At 51.5% G+C, this 19316-nt stretch overlaps 1 protein-coding gene across 1 annotated transcript in view; it reads left to right on the forward strand.

The window, feature by feature from the left end:
* The first annotated feature begins 4419 nt into the window (after positions 1 to 4419).
* Positions 4420 to 19316, forward strand: part of GALNT10 (polypeptide N-acetylgalactosaminyltransferase 10) — a 100155-nt gene continuing 85258 nt past the window's right edge. Inside the window, exon 1 of the mRNA XM_009892641.1 lies at positions 4420 to 4638. Coding sequence (XP_009890943.1) covers positions 4420 to 4638 — 219 coding nt within the window. The remainder of the gene's footprint in view (positions 4639 to 19316) is intronic.

Consider the following 19316-nt stretch of genomic DNA (forward strand, 5'->3'; position numbering starts at 1 on the left):
CTATGCCCAGCCCCAGGGCCACCGGAGTTGCTGTCACCTTTCTCAACCGAGCAGACATCCTCAGGTTCAGACAGCAATGCCTCCGAGCCCTAGAAACCCAAGTTTTGGGGCACTGGTGGTGGGAGGTGGGGTTGGGAGATCAGCCCAGGTAAGGAGCACAGGCAGGGAGGGATGTGCGTGTGATGCTCTGCCTGCTGCGATCCGTTTTCTCTGCTATAACAGCAGGCTCGGGAGATGGCAGGAGCAGCAGCCGCCACTGCCAGCTGCAGCAGGGCTTTGGGGGGCAATGCAACGATAGGGCACACAGAGGATGCAAATCTGCCCTGCCACAGGGCTGCCTTCAGAGCGTTTGATCCTGGCATCTCACTAGCTGTGGCTCTGTGAGGGACCCAGCCAGGTCTGCCAGCTCATATATGTTCCCATTTCACCACCACCCTGCCCAGCAGGCATTTTTGCCTCAACCTCCACATTGGTTTGGGGAGCTCTGGAAGGGCTTTGAAGCACGGCAGTAGCCCCCTGGCCACGGGTGGAGTTTTGCAGGGCTGGCCTGTGGATGCCTTGTGGCAGCAAGAGGGATGGGTGAGTGCTCATGTTGTATCGTGCTGTCTCTGTGGAAGGGATTCCCATCCACAGGCAGGGCTCTGAGTGACAAAACACAACAGAGCAGACAGCATCTGCTGGGGCATCCCTGTGGGAGGAGAGCAGATACGAGGCTCCCACCATGGGGACCCTGTGGGACATCACCTTGTCCATCACTCTCCCACATTTGACACATCTGCCCCAGTCCCAGAAGAGCAGCGCCATCCCCTTTCCCAGCTGGACATATCCCAGGTGCAACATCGGCAGCATCTGCAGCAGATACAAGGTCCCACAGCATGTTTCCTCCAGATCTCTGCCTGCTTTTCACTCCCTGCAACAGCTTCTGCCTCCCCTTGCAGGGACCGGGAACCCACGGCCCATCTGTGCCGGCAGCATCCCGCCCCACACAGGGTCACAGGCAGGCTGCGGAGCATCTGCACGCGGGAGAAAATACAACCGGAGTCACACAAGTGTCTTCATGCCGCTGCTCAGAGAAACCGTGCTGACACATTCTCCCTCTTCACTATTTTTCCCACCTCCAGCAGCGCAGTGGGAGTTTTCTTGCTGCTTCACCTCCCACAGCCCAGAAAAGGTGGGATGTTGTGTAACAGGCACGCTCGGGAAGGGAAACTGAGTCACGGCGTGGGGGGTCGGGGTCCATCCCCCCTCTTTGCTGGAGGGGGACACGGGAGGGCAGCGAGCAAGCCCAGCTTCACCATCACTATGTGGCCGCAGAAGCCCCCTCTGAACTGGAGCTCGGGCACAGCGGGGAGCATCCCTGCAGCAGACCTTGTTGCCATGGTGGGGAATAAACCTGCCTGGAGGGAGAGAGAGGAGAATGTGTAAACAGCCATTGCATCCCTGGGAAGGCTCGTATGCTGCGGCTGGCTGCAAGGGGAGAAAATCAGATGGAAAAATATATGGCTGGGAATTAGGAGAGAGCTTGCAGAGTCAAATAGAGGGACCAAAAAGCCTGGGTGCAGGGTCAGAGAAGGAAACAATTAAAACTCTTGTGGTTTGGTGGTGAAATGAAAGCAGCATTACAGTGGGAAAATGTATATAAAGCCAAGGAAAACTAGATAGTGGTCATTATGTTATGGAAGATGTGAAATGTGAAGAATGCAAAAAGCAAAATGAAAATGCCAGGGAAAAAACATGCCTGGAAGGGCTAAGGGCAATAAGAAAGGAGATTTCAAAATTGTATTTGTATTATTACAGACAAATGCTTAAGAGATGGCAAAATTGCTAATGATGATACGTAACAGGCAGAAACAGGCAGCAAATATTTCTGTTTGGTATCTGGAAATGACCAGGCAGCTATATTTGTCTCATGTTGGGCTGCTGAAGCGCTTTCTAGTTCATTAATGATGTGGCCTTATTAAATATCATCTGCCAGGAAGAAACACTGGAGAAGCGGTAGGCCAGGGTGCCTTGGCTCCTTGCCCTGCCCAAGCTGCGATCACGGGTCCTGGAGCAAAGCCCGGAGCCAGGGATGCTGCAGGAGGTAAAGGGAGGGGGTAAAGGTGAGTCAGCTCCGGGAGAGGCGATGTGGGATGACCCAGATCGGTGCTGCCTGCTCAGCCTGGCTTTAATCCTAGGCAAAATAAAAGAGAAGCTGATGTAAGATTCAATTAATAAAGAATTAAAGGATAGGAATCTAATTAATGCCAGTCCACGTGGTTTATAGAAAACAACGCCTTGCCAAACAAAGTTGGTTCATTCTGTGATGGGATGATGAGTGGGATTAGCAGAGGTGACCGCGTGCTGCACCAGCACACGTTTTGCAGGGCCCTGGCTCTGAACTGGAGGGTGGTCCGGTCCCCCCAAACTGATGCAATGCCTGTTAGCAGAGGATATGCAGCCAGGATGAAATCTGTGCTACAAGCAGCTCACAGCATCACAGGGACCCTCACGCTGCACAGCCCCGGCTCCCCCGGGCTCCTGGCCCCGCTGGCAACCTGTGGCTGTGGCATGCACACCGTGACACGCACAGGGACGCTGCTCTGCCAGCACATAAGCTCTTAAGGGTTGGCGTTACCCATGTTAATTGAGGCAGAAGAAGGGGCTGCATGTTTATCGAGGCCAGAAGGATGCTTCCCCACACTCACTGGGGTGCACAGGAGGATTTTAGGGGTCGGAGGGGAGTGCTCCCTCTCTGCACGCAGAGCTGGGGTGCAAACGGGTGCTGTCTACAGGGATGAGGGCTGTGACGCTGGATGCAGAGGACGTCTCTCTGTGGGCAGTGGTCAGTCCCTCCACTCTCCCCAACCCACCAGCACACACAGAGCCAAATTACAGACCCGCAGATGAGGCACAGCGAAGGGGACAGGCATCAGTGTCATGTCTGGTAGAGCCACGTACATCTGGTAATCAGCCCAGAAAGTTAATCCTGTAGCCGGGCTGTTCCCTCACCCCCAGCACAGCATGAAGGTGCTGGTGGGCACCAGGTGGGCATCGCTCACAGCCCTCTCCATGGCAGGGGGTTTACCAGGGACTGCACATTTCTGGCGTGCTGCGCATCACTCCGCATTTGCTCCGGAGGAGGAATTATCCTTACAGGAAAACACAAAGATGCGCTACACCGGCGGGTGCCACTGTAGCTGACACCTCACCTAGAGGTGCAGCACCGGAAGGGGACTGCGAGAGCTGCTTGCAGGGCAGCGCGGGCTAGAAAAGTCCCTGTGTCAATGGGAAGGGAATGGAGAGAATAGTTTCTGCTCAAGGCACATGAGCGGAGGAGAAGAGGGAAACATCGTGGAGGTCCCAGCACGTTTGGGAGCACCCTGGTGCCATGATCCTGGCCAGCAGCAAGCCCCTGCAAGGCTCTGTCCCTGCATGGCTGTCCCCTCCCCAGGGACCATGTCCCCAGGTGGGGAGCACAGAGGTACATCTGCGTCGGTTTTATCTGTGCTCCGGGGCTCAGCCTGTTTCAGCCTCATTGCGATTCCACGTCCTCGTGGTGTCTCCTGACACTGGATCATTTACAATGCCCAGGAGGCAAATACAATGACTCATTATTATTAGTTAATGAAGCATCCAAGCACTAAACCCACAGTCTGCCGAACGGATAAAGAGCTCAGGCTGAATCCGATTTACCACGCATCTCGCTGGCTCCTCTGGCAGCGATGGAGCTGCCGCCTACCGCAGCCCCCCGCGGCCCCTTCCCCGCCGCTGCGGATGCAGGCAGCAGCCAGGCGCTGGCAGGGAGCGGGGCCAGGAGCATCCATCCCGCTGCCGGGGCTGGCGAGCGGTGCTGGCTCTCCCCACTGTGTCACCTCGCAGATCAGCGACCACCAGTAAGGCACCAGTATCTCCCCTCCTGCAGTGTCATGGGCTTGCAGGGGCAAAGTCCTGACACAGCACTGGCTTGGAAACCACCAGATTCAAATCCACTGGCCCCAGGGGACAAAGGACCCTGGTCTGCATTTTGAGCCTGCACCAAGGAACCCCAGGGGACAGGGACAGTGGAGGCATGAAGGACACGACACGTCCTTGGCCAGCAGCACGGATAACGCAGATTCTCTCAGGCTGTATATCCCTTCCCAGAAGGATAAATATTTGATAACAAATTACTTTGAAGATAATCCACTTAATCCTTTGCCATGTCTCCAGGTTTCACTGTAATTAAAGTGTGATTAATTTTCCAAAGAAAGGCTAAAACCCCATGCTTCTACTCACCCCCTCTCTCCAGGGTGCAAGTGATGGGCTCAGCCCCATGACAGGAACGATGGGGTCCTGCCGAGCCTGCTGCCAGTGGCCAAGCAAAGCCCAGAATTGGACCTGCACACATCCTGCACAGCTCAAACCACCAAGCTTGGAGCAAGGACATGAAATCCAGACATGCCTCCGGCACTGATAAGGGCTGACACAGGCATGCAGCCCCTGGGAGCTGCTCACCCAGATGTGTCCCTGGACTGTGAAGGGGCTTTTGACCCCGTGCCATCTCCCCCTAATGTCTTCCCTCAGACCCTCACCTCCCTTAGCCTTCATCCTCTGCCCAGAGTGGCTGATATCCATCCCACCGGTGTCCCAGTTTTAGGGCTGGGGTCTCCAGAGCTGGTAGGATACTCACCCCATGCCCTCCTGCATCTCCCAAGGGCTGGTGCAGCTCCACACTGGGGGTTTCAGATGCTCAGCCCTTTAACCCCACCTTCACAGAGGCAAAAACATATCACAGTGGGTTTGCTGGTGGGGGGGAGCTGCCAGTGCAGAGCTGGCGTGGGCCGGGGAGCAGTGTAGAGGGGAAGTGTGCGGGCTGTGCCCCACTGATGGAGCAGGATCACCTTTCCATTCCCCAAGCACCAAACCCAGGGTTGACTCAGCTGATCAAAAATAGAGAGTGAGGGGAGGTGTGAAAGCCAGAAAAAAAAAAAAGAAAAAAAAAAAGGAGACAGGGAGAAAAAGAAAGAAAACTCAACCAACCTGACTAAGGCAATCTGCATCCACCTCCACCTCCCCGGAGGTCCCAGAGCCCGGGGAGGGGGGACCCGGCTCCTGTGAGGGTATTTCAGAGCTGAGCGATACCTCCAGGGAGATGTTGTGACATCTCCTCCAAGGTCCCAGCCATGGCAGGGCTGGTCCCCACAGGGCTGGTGGCAACTCTGACGTGGTGTCACACCTCACAGAACACCAGGAGGGGAACCGAGGGGTGAGGATGGGGGTGCTGGCAGCAGCTGATGTCATCAGAAGTGGAGGGTAGGACCCTCCCTCTGCTCCTCACTTCCCAGCACAGGGACTCGGACACTCAAAGACACCATGAGGTGCATCCCTCATTCCCAGCTGTGCCTCTTGTCCCACAGCTGTTTGCAGCAAAACCAGGTTGGATTTTCTGGCTTTCGATAGCGCAGGAACTTGATAGCGCAGGAACCCCAAAGGTTCTTCCCTGTCTCCGCGCCCTGGCCGGCAGTGACACGCAGGGGACCAGATGAGCATCCCCACTGTCCCCTGAGCCCTGGGATGCCCCTTAGGGCTGTGCCCACACATGGGGGTCCACCCAGGGCAATGCCAGCAGGCAAGTTTTGCATTTATTTCCCTTGAAAACATCTCCTTAACGGGCACTTAACATTATGCTTAAGTGACAACGAATTACACATTTTATTTAAGAGCAGGCACAAGGAACAGTGTAATTCCCTATAGACTAATGGCACATTTCTCCTCACAGACAGCCAATTAAATATTTAATCAGCACAATAGCTGGCTAAGTATTGTATATGGGCATAAATACAACCCAATACATTTCCACGCCACATTAAGCTGAAGCTTGTAGACACTTGTCTCCCCAGCATCAGGCACGACAGCTCAGTCAATGCATCCTTCGAAAGCAGATTCTATTTATTTTCTGTCGTATTAAGTAGGCATCATTTCTGCCCTGTCCCAGCCAAGTATATTAACTCTTCAGCAGCACCATATGAATAATCTGCATCAAATTGTGGATTAGGGGAAGATTGCCTCCTTCCTGCTCAGCAGCTATCTGTGAGCTGACTGCAAATTTCCACGAATAATTTCTCTTTGGGTCGCACCCTGGAGCTGCAGCAGCAGCTGGAGGGCCATTGCTCTTCGTGCTCCTCGGATGCTTTAGAAGAGATAGGAGATTCAGCAATTAGAGACACAAACTAGAGAAAAAAAAGGGAAAGAAAAGAATTCCGTTTCTTCTCATTTAATGGAGTGGGCTGAGGTGAAAAAGACATTAAAAACTAGGTTTTCAGATACAGCATCACCACAGGGAGGGAGGGATGGGGCTTACAGCCCCCTCCAGGGACGCACGGGAGCGCTCAGTGCTCAGAGCTCTTGGTGAAGGCGCAGCACGGGCTGTGGCTGTGGGCACGAGTGGGTTTCCCGTGGGCAAGCGGAGCCAGCCCCCAAAGGAGGGCAGTGCTGGATCCGTGCATGCAGGGCTGTGCTCAGTGCAGTACACAGAGAGAGAAACATTCATTCCATTTTCCTACCATCTAGGAGGTGTATTCATTCCATGAGTGTCTCCTTTCGGGCTTGATTTCTATTCAGCTTTCTTTCGGTCTCCGCTTCCCAAGCTCTCATCGGCTCAATTATAAAATGTAAGTATAAATCTATTTACAGTGCATTGTTGCAAAATGAATCAATAAACCCGAAGCAAAGACAAGGCCAAATCCTCAACAACTCGAGCAGGCGGCTTTGTGTCGGCTGCAGCGGGTGCTGCCTCCCGCATCCCCCCTGTGTTTCTCAGGTAAGCACTGTTTGCAAATGCAAGGGTCATTCCCAGTACAGAAAGTTAACCAACGTGGATTATTGACAGCTGATTTTCTTTTCTGGCTTCTGAGTGACTTCAGATACAAGCCAAAATCCTCTTCTCAGTTCTGCAAGCCACGGTGATAGGTGCTGGTAAAGTACCGAGAGGAATATGAGCCCCTGCTTGCAGAGCTATGCTACTCTCGGAAAAGGGGTCTTTGCTTGATTTCATGATGAGCACATAACACAGGGCATGCTGCGAGACAGCACCTAAACATGGCAGAGACTGAGCGAGAACGGGATGTAGCGTTAAACAGCACCTTCCCTGCTCAAGGCATTTGTAGGGTTTGCAAAGCACCGAGCTGGGAGAACGCAGGCAGGGGCAAGCAGGTAACAATCTGCCCCACGCTGGGATGGAGCTCCCAAACCTCAGGGACCATTTAACTAGAGGGGCAAGAGGGTGAATCCTGCAAAATGTCATTGCAAAAAGGCTTTTCAAGGTTTGCGAGCCACCCTTTGGAGAGCTAGAGGCTGTGAAAGGACAGACACTGTGGGGAGGAAAAGATCAAACTATGGGAGGGACATCATTTTTTTGGTTAATTTTAGCTATCTTAGAATAGTTTCTATAGGAATTTTTTAAGCTACATAAAGGTTTGTGGAAAGAGAAGGCTGTGTGGCCTGCTAGAGACTGACAAATAGACTGGGCACCCCAGCACTGTCCAGCACCATGACCAGTGCTGATGGGCTTGGCCAGGCTGTGCAGGTTCACACCTTCCCAGTGAGCTGTGGTGGCCAGCCGGGGCCACGATAACGGGCTTCATGACCTCCGGGTGCTTTAATCTCACATGTTATTTCGTCCTTGGCCAGGCCATGAGCACGCTTGTGCCGATTACATCATCTCAGCTGAAGCTTTAAGCCCCATGAATGCCACCGGTTATGTGCCTGTTGCCTTAATTACAACCTGAATTTCATCAAAGGTTAATTTGATCCTAGACACAGGGAGAGACAGAGCTGGGACTCTGCCTTCAAGTACCCCCAGCCACCCTCATTGGAATCCTACTAATAAATCTCCTTCCATTAGGAAACAACAGGCAAGTGCTAAGGGTGATTTCAACTTTTCTATCTCTATTGCTCTTAGTTCAACCTCTGCAACAGCTGCCAGGTGCCATAAATCATCAAGCACAGTCCTGGAGCTGGGGATCACTGTCTTGTAAAACAAATATCTTCCAGGTTTTCTAGCGCCTGATGCTGGTTACAAACTGTTGGTTGTCGGGTTCTTCCTCCTCTCTTCCATTTATTTCCCAGCCCTGCATCTCTGTTACTCTTTGTCTGCTATATATCTCCTTTTTATTGTTATTCCTTCCCTCCCCCTTTGTTTTAATAACTCTTTTACTGTGGGTTCTTGTAAAAACAGCTGCTCTAGCCAGTAAAAAAAAAAAAATTAAAAAAAAAAAAATCAGGAAACAGATGCCCTGGCATTACTTCAGCTGTAATCTGCTAGATTTATAATTCCTCTTCAGTTCAATATTGATTCAGAATAAAGCAACTCAAAACATACTAGCAGCTCACAGCTTTTTTTAGTCTTTTGCTATCTTTCTTCTTCTCTGCCATGATATTTCTTTTCTCTTCATCCAAACAACTAAAAACGTGCAGAGGAACAAACCAATGCAAGCTGATGAGAGACACCCAGGTGCCTGCAGAGCACAGGGTTTATGTCTGGGGAAGCTCAAATGAATGTTGTCAGCCGATTTTTTATTGTTTTAATTTCTTTCCTCTTGTCCAGCATTATCCACCTTCTCTCAGCATCTCCCCCCTTAAGTCACTCCTCTGCGTTTCAGGGACTTACAGAGTCCCTGAGGTTCACACAGAGGCGGTGGCAGCCCGGCAGCCCCAGGTTGGGGCATGGTACCTGCTGGGGGATGCGGTTGTGGCCACCCCCCTCGGGGTCTGGCTGCAGGAGCCCAGGGGATGGGCACTGCGGCTCCTGACCCCATGCTGCTGAACGGCTGTACAGGAGTTAGCAAGTCCCTTGACACTACATTGAAATGGAAAAGACATCGTTTCCCTTTGGTAAAGTGCCTTGAGAGCCCTCAAAGAAGGGCAGGAGAAAGCTATTAGCACACTTCTTTCAGGTCTATAAAAAAAAAGCCCATTTAGGATGAACGTATTAAATATACAGCTTGTATTCCCACCAGCAAGCACAGGCACCAGGAGACCTTGCAGCCTGCCTGTAAGTGGCTCGAGGGCCACACCATCCATCCACCAGCATACAGATTTCTTCTGACTTACCCCACACCAATGAGACTGTACCTAAGTGCAGAGCAGAGGGCTTGTTTGGGGCGTAAAAGAGGAATCTGCTCCTTTGAACATTTTCCCGCACATCAGATGGTGCCATCTCTCTCTTACATCTCAGTTTCTCTCAGGGCTATTTGATATGAATGGTTGGGACTATTTATGCCCAGCTCTTCCCTTCCAAGTCCAGTCCCTCAATGCTTCCTCCTGACAAAGCTCTGCCAGCCCTACAAGCTGTATCTTCCCGGCAGAGCTCTCATTTGGGTACCGTAAATTAGCCTATTGATTTCTCCTTCAGCAGAGGAGGTAGCCCAGGCTCTCTTTAGTTTGCGAAACCCCAGGTGGTCTCCAGTTATCACACCTCATCCAGACACGGTACTGCCCATGCTCTCCATGCCCAGTATGGCCCTCTGGGTTCCCCTGAAGGTTCCCCCTGGGTCTCCCCTGCCCCGCTGGCTGCCTTCGCCTCCAAGGAGATAGGACCAGCTCAAGGGCAGCACGTGAAGCTCAGTAGCCACACATCTCTGTGCTTACCTAAAGCCAGGCACTAAGAGGCACAAATTTAGGAAGTGGAAGTAAAGGATCAGTCCTACGATAGGGTGAGAAACATGGCTTCCAGCAGAGCTACACTGCTGCAGGGCATTTGATTTGGGGAAAGCAGGTCTCCCAGCCACCAGCCAGCCTGGCTGGCTCGGGCGGGCAAAACATTCTCTGATTCTCTGCCACGTGTCAGCCTGGGGCTGGGAAACCCTCAAGCCGTCATTTACATCCCTGCTCCCAGAATGGCAGAGACGCTCCCAGAGATGCTCCCAGAGGCTCTACATCAGCAGAGGAGCTGCTCTCCATGCTGTCTGCCTGTGGATTGGGGTGTCCTGTCCTCCTCCAACATGGGACCGTATGGAGGGGTGCGTGATTTCTCCAGCAGGCAGGAAGGATGGGAATGGGCATGGTTTTAGCAAGCTCAAAAGCCACTTTCAGAATGTTAGCCCAACCTGGAATATGCACTACCAGGGGAAAATGTCACAGGCAGAGGTGGCTTTCTGTGACAAGAGTCCCCGTGGTCCCCAGCCAGATGTTGGACAGAGCCTGCTTTAACCAGACAGCCAACGTCTCCCACTCTCTGCCCTGTCTGCAGCCCAGCAGAGCACAAGGGTGGTCCTGGAAAGCCATCAGAGAACAGCAACAGGGAAATAACTGAGTGCTTCCCCCAAAGCATCTCACGGGGCAGAGGCGGTTGTGGGTCTGGGGGTGCCCCTGTGCATCAGCATATCTTCAAGATGTCAGCTGTGTGACACCGGGAGTGCCTCCCTGGATCTGTACTCCGCTCTCAACAACAGCGGTGGGTTTTGCAGCTTCAGTGTATCACATTTTCTTTGCGGTCCCCTCCTTCCTACAGGAACAGCCCCAGGATTGAGCCCATACACGAGGTCTGAGGTCTGCCAGCCTCAGAGCTGGGGGAAGAGCTGGGGCCCGCCACCTGCTTGAGGTTTGTCACAGAGCCCTTCTTGTGCAAACCAACTGGGACTTAACAAATTGGCAATCTCTGAGGTGGAAAAAAGACATGTTCTGTTAAGAATTTCCAACCAGGTCTGTGGTCACCATATTTTTCTTTCAAGAACTGATGTGTTGGCAGAGATGCGCACCCCATACGTGGTCCCTTGGGATGGCCCCTCTCTCCCACATCTCTCCCACCCCCCTCCGACTCATTTCCAGCATTATTCCCTGCTGCGGTCTGTCACCATTGCTCCGGCTGTTAGTTATTCCAGCAGTTGGCATTTCCAGGAATGTGCCGGCTGGCAGCCTTTCCTACGCAGTCCCCGATGCCTGTGGCAGGGACGGGCTCCATCTCAGCCCAGGGAGGGAAGAGGTCCCATGGGGAGTGGGGCAGTGTGGGGAGGGCTCACCCCCCCCGGCAGCCACCGTGCCGGGAGCTGGCAGAACCGACGACCGCCAACCGATCTGGTGTCGTCTTAATTTGATTATTTGTCGGCTGCCTTCAGGGTGCTGCAGGACGATGTATTCAGCTAGGACACGCACATGGGTTCGTGACAGAGATTCATTAGGCTTATTGCATACCCCGTTAGACACAGTTACAAGAGCAAGTGGCTCTGACACAGCTCTCTAGCAAGATTTGCAGTAGCACTGCTCTTTCTCAGTCTGTCTATTTATAATTTCTGGGAGGGAAGAGGGAGCTGGACATGACAGTAGCTGGAGAAACAGCCCGTGTAAGACCATAGGATAGTCCACATTGTTGTAATCCCTGTGCAAGGAGCAGGGAGACGCTATTTCCCAGCTGAGAGGATCTCTTCTGTGGTGCTGGACACATTTACTGTGTGGTTGTGAGGTCCTGCTTTGTTGGCGGTGGGTAAAACACCCTCCAGAGGAAGGAAGGGCAGATCTCTCCTGCTCTGCATCAGCAGCAGCAAGCAGTGCTGGGCTCTGCCGGGAGCTGGTGGGGACCCAGGGCCTTTCTCAAACCTTGATAAATCACAGCACTTCTTCTCCCTTCTCAAACAGCCCAGCAGCAAAGCAAGATGCTGCTCTCTGAACTCTGGTTCACCCGGTTCCTCCCTCTCTTGCTCTCCCAGGCAAACCCCGTGTCAGCTCCAGGCTGAAATCTGGGAGTCCCAAAACTGACCTTGGGTTGTTTTTTTTTTCCAGTTTCCAACAAAATAATCAAGCAAACATCAGATCTGCAGCTGGGCACAGCAGACGGTGATCACCTCCCCTTTGCCTCTGCCTTGGTAGTAGGGGGACACTCAACACCACCCCTCCGACCCCAGCCCGCTGTGACAGTGACCGCACAGCTCAGGCCAAGGGACATTTGTGGCTGTTATTTTCCCTGTGCTGCCTCTCTGTGATACGGGCAGGGCTCAGCCTCAGGTGTCCTTGGGAGGATGAATTTTCCTGACTCCTCTGAAGCTTTTAGGTGTGTTTCCCAGGGGGGAGAGTCTGGGGGAACCCCATGGGAAGTGCTTTGTCTTGCAGTGTTATGTACTGCGAGATGATGGTTATTAGCACACTCGAAGAAGCTGCTAGTTATCTTTCATCCTGCTGTATCCCCTGGGAATAAGGCAGAAGCCTCTGCATAGTGCCTTGTTCAATAGGCTCGAGTCTTAACCATGGGGTCCTTTGGGTTGCTGAATTACAAATTAACCATGGGGCTGCTCAATTACGAATCCTCAGCAATAACAACAGTGATGTGATATGACAACCATAGCCTGGGATGTCTCTGGTGTCTCTTGTCAGCCCTGCAGACTCACCTTCTAAGCAACATGGATGTGGGACATGCAGAGATTTGCTTCCCAGGCTTCCTCCAAAGGCAGCATCATCCCTCCTCCCTTCCTACTCCCACCCCAGCTCCATGCTGGTGCCCCCATGTCTTCCTGCAGAAGGAACCCAGGGAGCCAAGGCAGATTGCCAGCACTGAGAACTTGTGACAGCGAGTTTTCCTGATCAACCCAGGTTAATCACCACCTCTCACGCACGCAGCGACTCAAGGTTGTTCTTCACTGCCCCAGGAATTCGTTACCAGCTGGGCTGCCTCACAGGGCAGGCGGAGAGGAAGGAGGAGGAGGAGGGTGGGAGGGATGGACTGCAGACTGCAGCGGGAGGAGAAGGAAGGACGATTGGGACCTTCAGGACAAGGGCAGCATTCTGCAGGCTGAGCTTCAGCTCTTCAAGTGCAAATGTCTGGTCCAAGCGAGTCACTGCAGCATCTTCTGTAGTCAAAGAAAGGAAAAACACCTCCAAAGGAGTGTCTACCTGTTAGAGATGCCTGTCAGGAGGGGGCCTTCCGGAGAGACGACTGCCTCATCATTGGCCTCTAGATAGTCCATGTGTACTTCCGTATATTAGGGTTAAAGAATAATGGGATTTCAGCTGAACTACAAGGTTCAGCTGATAGGAGGGGAGTGGTACAATTCCTTACACAATGTCTTTGTGTGTCTCGGAGGCCAGAAGTGTTAACAGACTCTGAAGCAATCTGCGACATTGATAGAAAGAATGAGAGCAGCCCTGGGGACACTGGGCAGGAGAAAGGAAAAGGGAGTGTACCCAAACCTCCAGCTTTATGCTATGAGTTCACATCTGAAAGACAGAAAACAGGGAACATACACAGAGTGGCTGAGCAACTCTGTCACTGACTGATGGCTACTGGGAGCCTGGAGGGGCGAAACTCCTTGAAGATGCAGAGGGCAATGTCTTTGAGATACAGCAGAGGCGTTCACCTGACCTGGCACACCTCATCCCACCGGCCTGAGCAGTGAGCTCCTGGTGGGGCAGAGCTCTTGGCTCTCCTGGTGCGTCACCACAGGTCAGTACCGCAATGTCAGCGCACGCTGACCCTCCCAGTTTCATCCTCTCATCCCATCCCACACCGCGTCCGCCTTGCTTTTCTGCTTCTCGAATGCTGTTTTATCCGCCTTTCTTTTTAGAGAGAGAAAATAAAGGACAAAGGGCCTGGTTTCCTTCTGGCTCTTGAACACAAGAGCCCTTGGAGAGGACCTATTTTAAGAAAGGAGAGCCTTCCCCCCGCTGGAAAAGCGGCTCAGTAAGGGCAGGCTCAGCGCCGTGCCCTCCAGTCGGGCACTTGAGACACCTGCCAGCAGCCACTTCAGCCGCCAAATGCTCATCCGGCAGCATCAGAAATCATTGTCTGCAAGACATGCTCCAACAGCATGAGGAAAGTGGGGAGATTCGTATCCTGGGGAGAAGCCCCTGCCGCACATCCCCTGCACCGGTTCACTGCCCGGGCGGCAGCAATGCCACCTTCTCCCCGGGGTGGACAACCCACGGATGACAGGTGAGGGTACTTGCTGGGTAGCTTGAACCCCCTCCAAGGCTGAACATCTCACGCTTTCAATCCACATGGCTGTAGAAGCAGGAGGTTGCCATGAGAAGGGCACTCCAGGCTCTCCTCGTTGATGGCAGTCATTTTTTTTTTCAGTATGAAAAATCCTGAAGCTGATTTTATGGCAGGTGCAGAAGGCAGGGCAGGATCCCGCAGAAGCCATTTGGCATATCTCGCTCTGTGCTTAGCCCCAGGCTTGTGCTCCGGGGAGACTTCTCACCTTAGACAGCCCCGGTATGTCCGGTCCAGCCTTACGTGGCAGGTCATTCCCTGCGCTTTTGATTCTCCACTTGGGAAGGTGCCTCTTGACATCTGTTCTGAGTTTGATTCTCCTCTATTTACATTTTATAGCCCTTGTTCCTCTCCCCTTGGTGGGGCTGAGTGCAGTAACTCGAGATGATATTATTCATATCGCTTAAGCTTTTATTCACTTCACTTAAATTTTCTCATAACCAGCTTTATTTTTCTCTTTCTCCTGGCTATCTTCAGCATTATTTTAATGCAGGGTTAAGCATCTTTATCCTTCTTTCCCCTTTCCATAAGGTTATTTTTTAATGGTGTAAGTGGAGTTTATCACACTTAGCAAATAATCCGTTAAAGGAGAGCTTGAATCCAGAAGCGTTCTTGATCCGCTGCAGATCCACCCTGAAGAAGACCTCAGACCCAAGTGATGCTCCTCTCATCCCAGAGTGCATCCAGCAAGCTAACAGAAGAGCAGACCTCTCCTCCAGGTTCAGCTCAGTGATGCACAAACTACTCATGTTCATAGGAAAGCTGCAAACCCCCCTCGAAATCAGCTCTGTCTTCCTCTCATATATGCATTGGAGACATCTGTTTTAAGTTCCTCCTTGCTAAAACCACGCAAGCCCATGGCGAGCACATTTTGAAAGCTGGTACCTGTTCCAAGCACTAACGGCTGCTACGGGAAACAGTCAGAAAAGTGAGGCTGACGACTAAGATGTTCAAAGCTGCCTTAATTATTAGAGCATGAGCTTCCAAATCCCTTGAGAAGCGCAGAAAATGTTGGCCTCAAAAGTCACGGTGTGCTCAGAGAAGCAGGAGCCAGGGAGTTTTGGGGACATCTTGACTGCAGTCTGCCTGGCTGGCTCCGTTGGACTTGGAATCAGTCCGATTCATTGCAGCAGCTCTGTATTCAGAGCAGAGGGAGCAGACAAGGCTCATTGCCTATTCCAGCCAGAAAGACTGCAACAACAGTTTCGGTTTTCATTTTTTAAAAAATAAGGTTACTTGAGTAGATGGCCAGGAACAGACCCTCTGTCCCCTCATCCCCAAACTGAGCCCTGCTGATAATTAAGCACAAACTATCGGGGCTGTTTTGGGAAAAACAGTGCTAGAACTAAAGCAGCCTGATGTGGTTCTGTGCAAGGCTTTGCGTGGAGAATGGGGGTCCTCCCCAACCACCAAAGCCCGGAGGGGAGAGCAGGGACCGTTCAGGCCCTGCAAAGTGCAGCAAGGGCTTTTTCTCCTCAACCACTAATGGTCCTGCCAGTTGGGCAACTTGGCGCAGAGGTGGGCAAGGGATTCCGTTTACTCCTGGGGGAAAAGCACATTTCCATGCAAAGCAAATCTCCGGATATGTTGGTGTATCTGTTTGCAATGCGGAATGCATGAGGCTTGCATCCCTCCTTGCTTCACTCTCTGTTCCAGTATTTATCCTCCCAGCAAGCCATCGCCGCCTCATCCTCCAGGACTGTGCTTCTACTTAGACATCAGCAATTTCCCCTGCCACAGGTGATCAGTGAAATTACCCACCTGATTTAAGGACAGGGGAGTTAAAAGACTGTTACGCTCCAGGAAACTTTTCCAACAGCTTGGTTGCTTTTGCACCTCTCCAACCTACTGACAGACCCGGCTGCTCCTTCCACTTTGCACCAGGCTGGAGGAGCCACTGCTGGAGACAGGACCGCTTTCCAAGCAAGACCCTGAGCATCCTCCAGCAGCATCCAGCTTCAGCCACCTTCTCCTGCCCCACGCTGCTGGGCTCTGCTTGTCCAAAGTAAATGCAGATTTCCCTGTTGACCGCAGGGGTTTTGCTTGCTCAGGTGGATCCACTGGGAATATCAGCATTTTTATTTTATTTATTTTTCTGCTAAAAGCTGTGCATAGGTCCATCCTATGCAGATAAACCCCCAGGTCAGTCACGCCATAGATAATTCCCTACTTTGCTTCCCAGCCAGGGTGCAAGGATTCACGGATGTTGGTGCTGTCTCTCCATCCCTGGGAGGGATGGGGAAAGGGTTAGTTTCCCTCCCGCAGTGCCAGGGCTTGCAATTTCTTTTTAAAAGCCTATAATCATCCTCACTTCTGCGAGCTATTCAAGCATTTGCATTGTTTCATAGCATCTCGAGTGCCGGCTGGAAGCAGCTCCAGGTTTCGGGGGAGCCCAGCAGGACCGCTGTGGGGGCCGTGCTGGCAGGAACCCCCCACTGAGCTGCAGAGGAGGGCTGCGCTCCTGCCAACAGGTGAGCTGGTTCCTGGGCATTGCCTTTTATCAGGAAAGAAAAAGGGGGGAAAAAACCCAACAAATCAATTCTGTTCACATGAGAATTGAGCTGAAAGGATAAAGAAATGCCATAGAAAAGCAAGTCCTGGTGTGACACAGCCACGGCTGAGATTCATTCATTTTTTAAAATATTTTTTTTCTTTTTTCCTCCTGGTTAAAAACAAGGTTTGCAGAAAAGAGAAAGCATCACCCAGCACACAAACATCTATCCAAAAACCCTCCCAAAGGGTAAGCAGAGGAGGTGACTTTCCCTATGGGTGCAGCTGTCTGACACAGGGAACAGTGTGAACACAGAGACCTGGACCGGAGTTTCCCTCTCCATCCCCCAGAGTGGCAACACGTACCTGCAGCATCTGTGAACCCAAGAAAAAAAACTTGCATGATATTTCGCTCCCCATTTCCCCTTTGCTATTAGAGGAAGATATGCTATCCCTCTGGCAGTATTTTCTTCCTCTAAGCAGTGCCATTTGGCTGGCAGAGCAGATGGGGGCACAAAAAGCCAGGTCTTGTCTCACTCATGCCCATCCATCAAGAGAGAGGGGATCCCATAACCGTTCAGCTCTCTTGCAGGGATGCAAAGGACCCGCTGCTTTCCATTACCCACTCCTGCAGGAGTCCCAAGGTCAGAATCCGGCCCTTCACATGAGTCAGTCCTTGCCCTGAGGAGCTGCAGCCAGAGGAGACCAGAAGGCAGGAGAGCACTGATTCCCTCCTGATGCCATCTTGTTTCCATGCTGTCATGCCATCTGTGGGCTTTATCCCAGGCACTCCTGTCACATCCACTCCCGTTAGCATTTTGCAATCCTCTCTTGCCCTCTCCCAGCCTCTGCTGACCAGGTCCCTTTGCCCACCCCTGCTCCCCATCCTCCATCCAAGGTTTCATCATGCCGCTACCCACTTTTCCTGTGCTCTGCCCTGCAGCATCTCAACGCATGAGCTGCAAATCAGGCAACCCAGCTCGCTAGCAAAGAGAGCTTCCAAACGGGGATTGAGCTGCTATTAATTTATCCTGTATTTGTTTTGAAAAGATGCCTTGGGAAGGTACACCATTTCCCTTTCCAGTTAGAGGCTTAACAGCCACAGGCTTTCTTCTTTCTCAGAAACATAAATCCATGTTTATTTTGCATGTATCCAATTAATCCCCAAGGCATTGCATCCAACAGGCCAAAATCAGAGCTCTGTCTCCACCAAAACACTTCAGGAGAAAAAAGAGAGGGAGGAATACCGGACCTTTAATAGAAGAAACACATCTATTTATTTGGGACTGAGGCAGCTCATGGGCTATAAATGATTTTACTTGGTAACCCCAAAGGGATTCACTCTGTCTTAAAGTGGGAAGGAAAGACTTGGAGCATCCTTTTCCAGTGTGACCACCAAGGAGCAGCCAGCCTTCAATTCCTACGAGGTTCTTCAGAGGGTTTGATTGTTCAGGATGCTCTCAAATACAAAATACTGATCTACCTGCAGCACAAGCCATATACCGTTCCCAGTTAAAACTTGTGCAACTCTGCCAAAGTCAATTTATGAGGCAAACATTTAATTTAGCAAGCAGGCACACAATCCTAAATTTAAACATATGTCAAATCAGCTAGTAGCTTTGTTTTAATTAACTCTCAACTTTGTGGCTGTCATTTCTTTATATAAATGAGGATGTTCTGCCAAGGGCAGGCTGTAATCCTGTGTGCATACCTACGAAACCGCCTGCTATTTCACGATCACTTTTCGAAGAGCTCTTGCAGAGGCAAGGGGATGTGGATGTTATTATAAGGGTCCATATGGCAGTATGCTGGTGCTGCAGTATTAAATCAGAGGTATTGTAGCTTTCCAGCTTAGATTCTTACAGTACCAGGTAACGTATATGTAGCTTTATTGTTGTACAATTTTAGTGGCTATGCATTATTCAACAGCGGCCAAAGTCTCTGCACTGCCGGAGGTGATTCAGTGATGATAAAGGGAATATATTTTGCTCTAAAGGCAGGAGCAAAGGGATTTCACGGGTCGGCATCTTCTCCACCCACAGAGGAACAATGGAAGCATTAACATCTCTAGTAAAGAAATCAGCTGGCAACAAATTCTCATCGATAATTAAAATGAAAGTACAACCTGCCTTAACATGTAGTTAGAGTTAGGAACTGTAACCTGCTCTCTAAATTAAATGCTTTCCTGGATAATTTGGCTATCGCAGCAGGCACTGAAATCTGCTGGAAGATGCCATCTAGTGGGTTATGGAAGTTTATTTAAGTTTAAATCCATTTGCTTGTGTGGGGAGAGGGTGGCAAGAACTGCAGATACTGAGCTGCGTAATGGTTTTCAGAGACTTTCTGTTGTTGTTTTTCTAAGAAATAAGAATTTCCCTGTGGGGGTTTACAAGGGAAGAGACCTAATATTTGTTTTTGCCAGTCTCCCCAGCAGGGCACTGGACCATCACAGCTTTACTATCGACATTAGCGGAGCCACACGGCCGTTCCGCTGGCAGGGCATCTTCCTAATCACGAGGGCTGTTTGCTCTTCATTTAAGAAATAAATCCACTCCTCGTTTTTGAAAAGCTGTACAGCCGTTGTTTTCTTCTTAAAAAAACAAGAACAAACCAAACCCCACCATCCTGTGCCTATAAATTACTTCGTTTACGGTACAATGGAAGCCACCTAACTGGTACCCGATTGAACAGCGCTCCTTTTTAATGGGAGCCATCACCAGGGACCTGATTTGGAGCAATCCCACCCGTGGGTAAGGCCAGGTAAGGGCACCGATGGCATCTCCATCCGTGGAGCCCTGTCTCCGTGAGGACAGCTGCAGCCCCTCGGGGAGCACCTGCACCACCCTTCAGGCTGCTCTGCCTCCCCCGCCGAGACCGGCCCAAGCCC

Source organism: Charadrius vociferus, unplaced genomic scaffold (assembly GCF_000708025.1).
Source record: "Charadrius vociferus isolate BGI_N301 unplaced genomic scaffold, ASM70802v2 scaffold529, whole genome shotgun sequence".
Lineage (NCBI taxonomy): Eukaryota > Metazoa > Chordata > Aves > Charadriiformes > Charadriidae > Charadrius > Charadrius vociferus.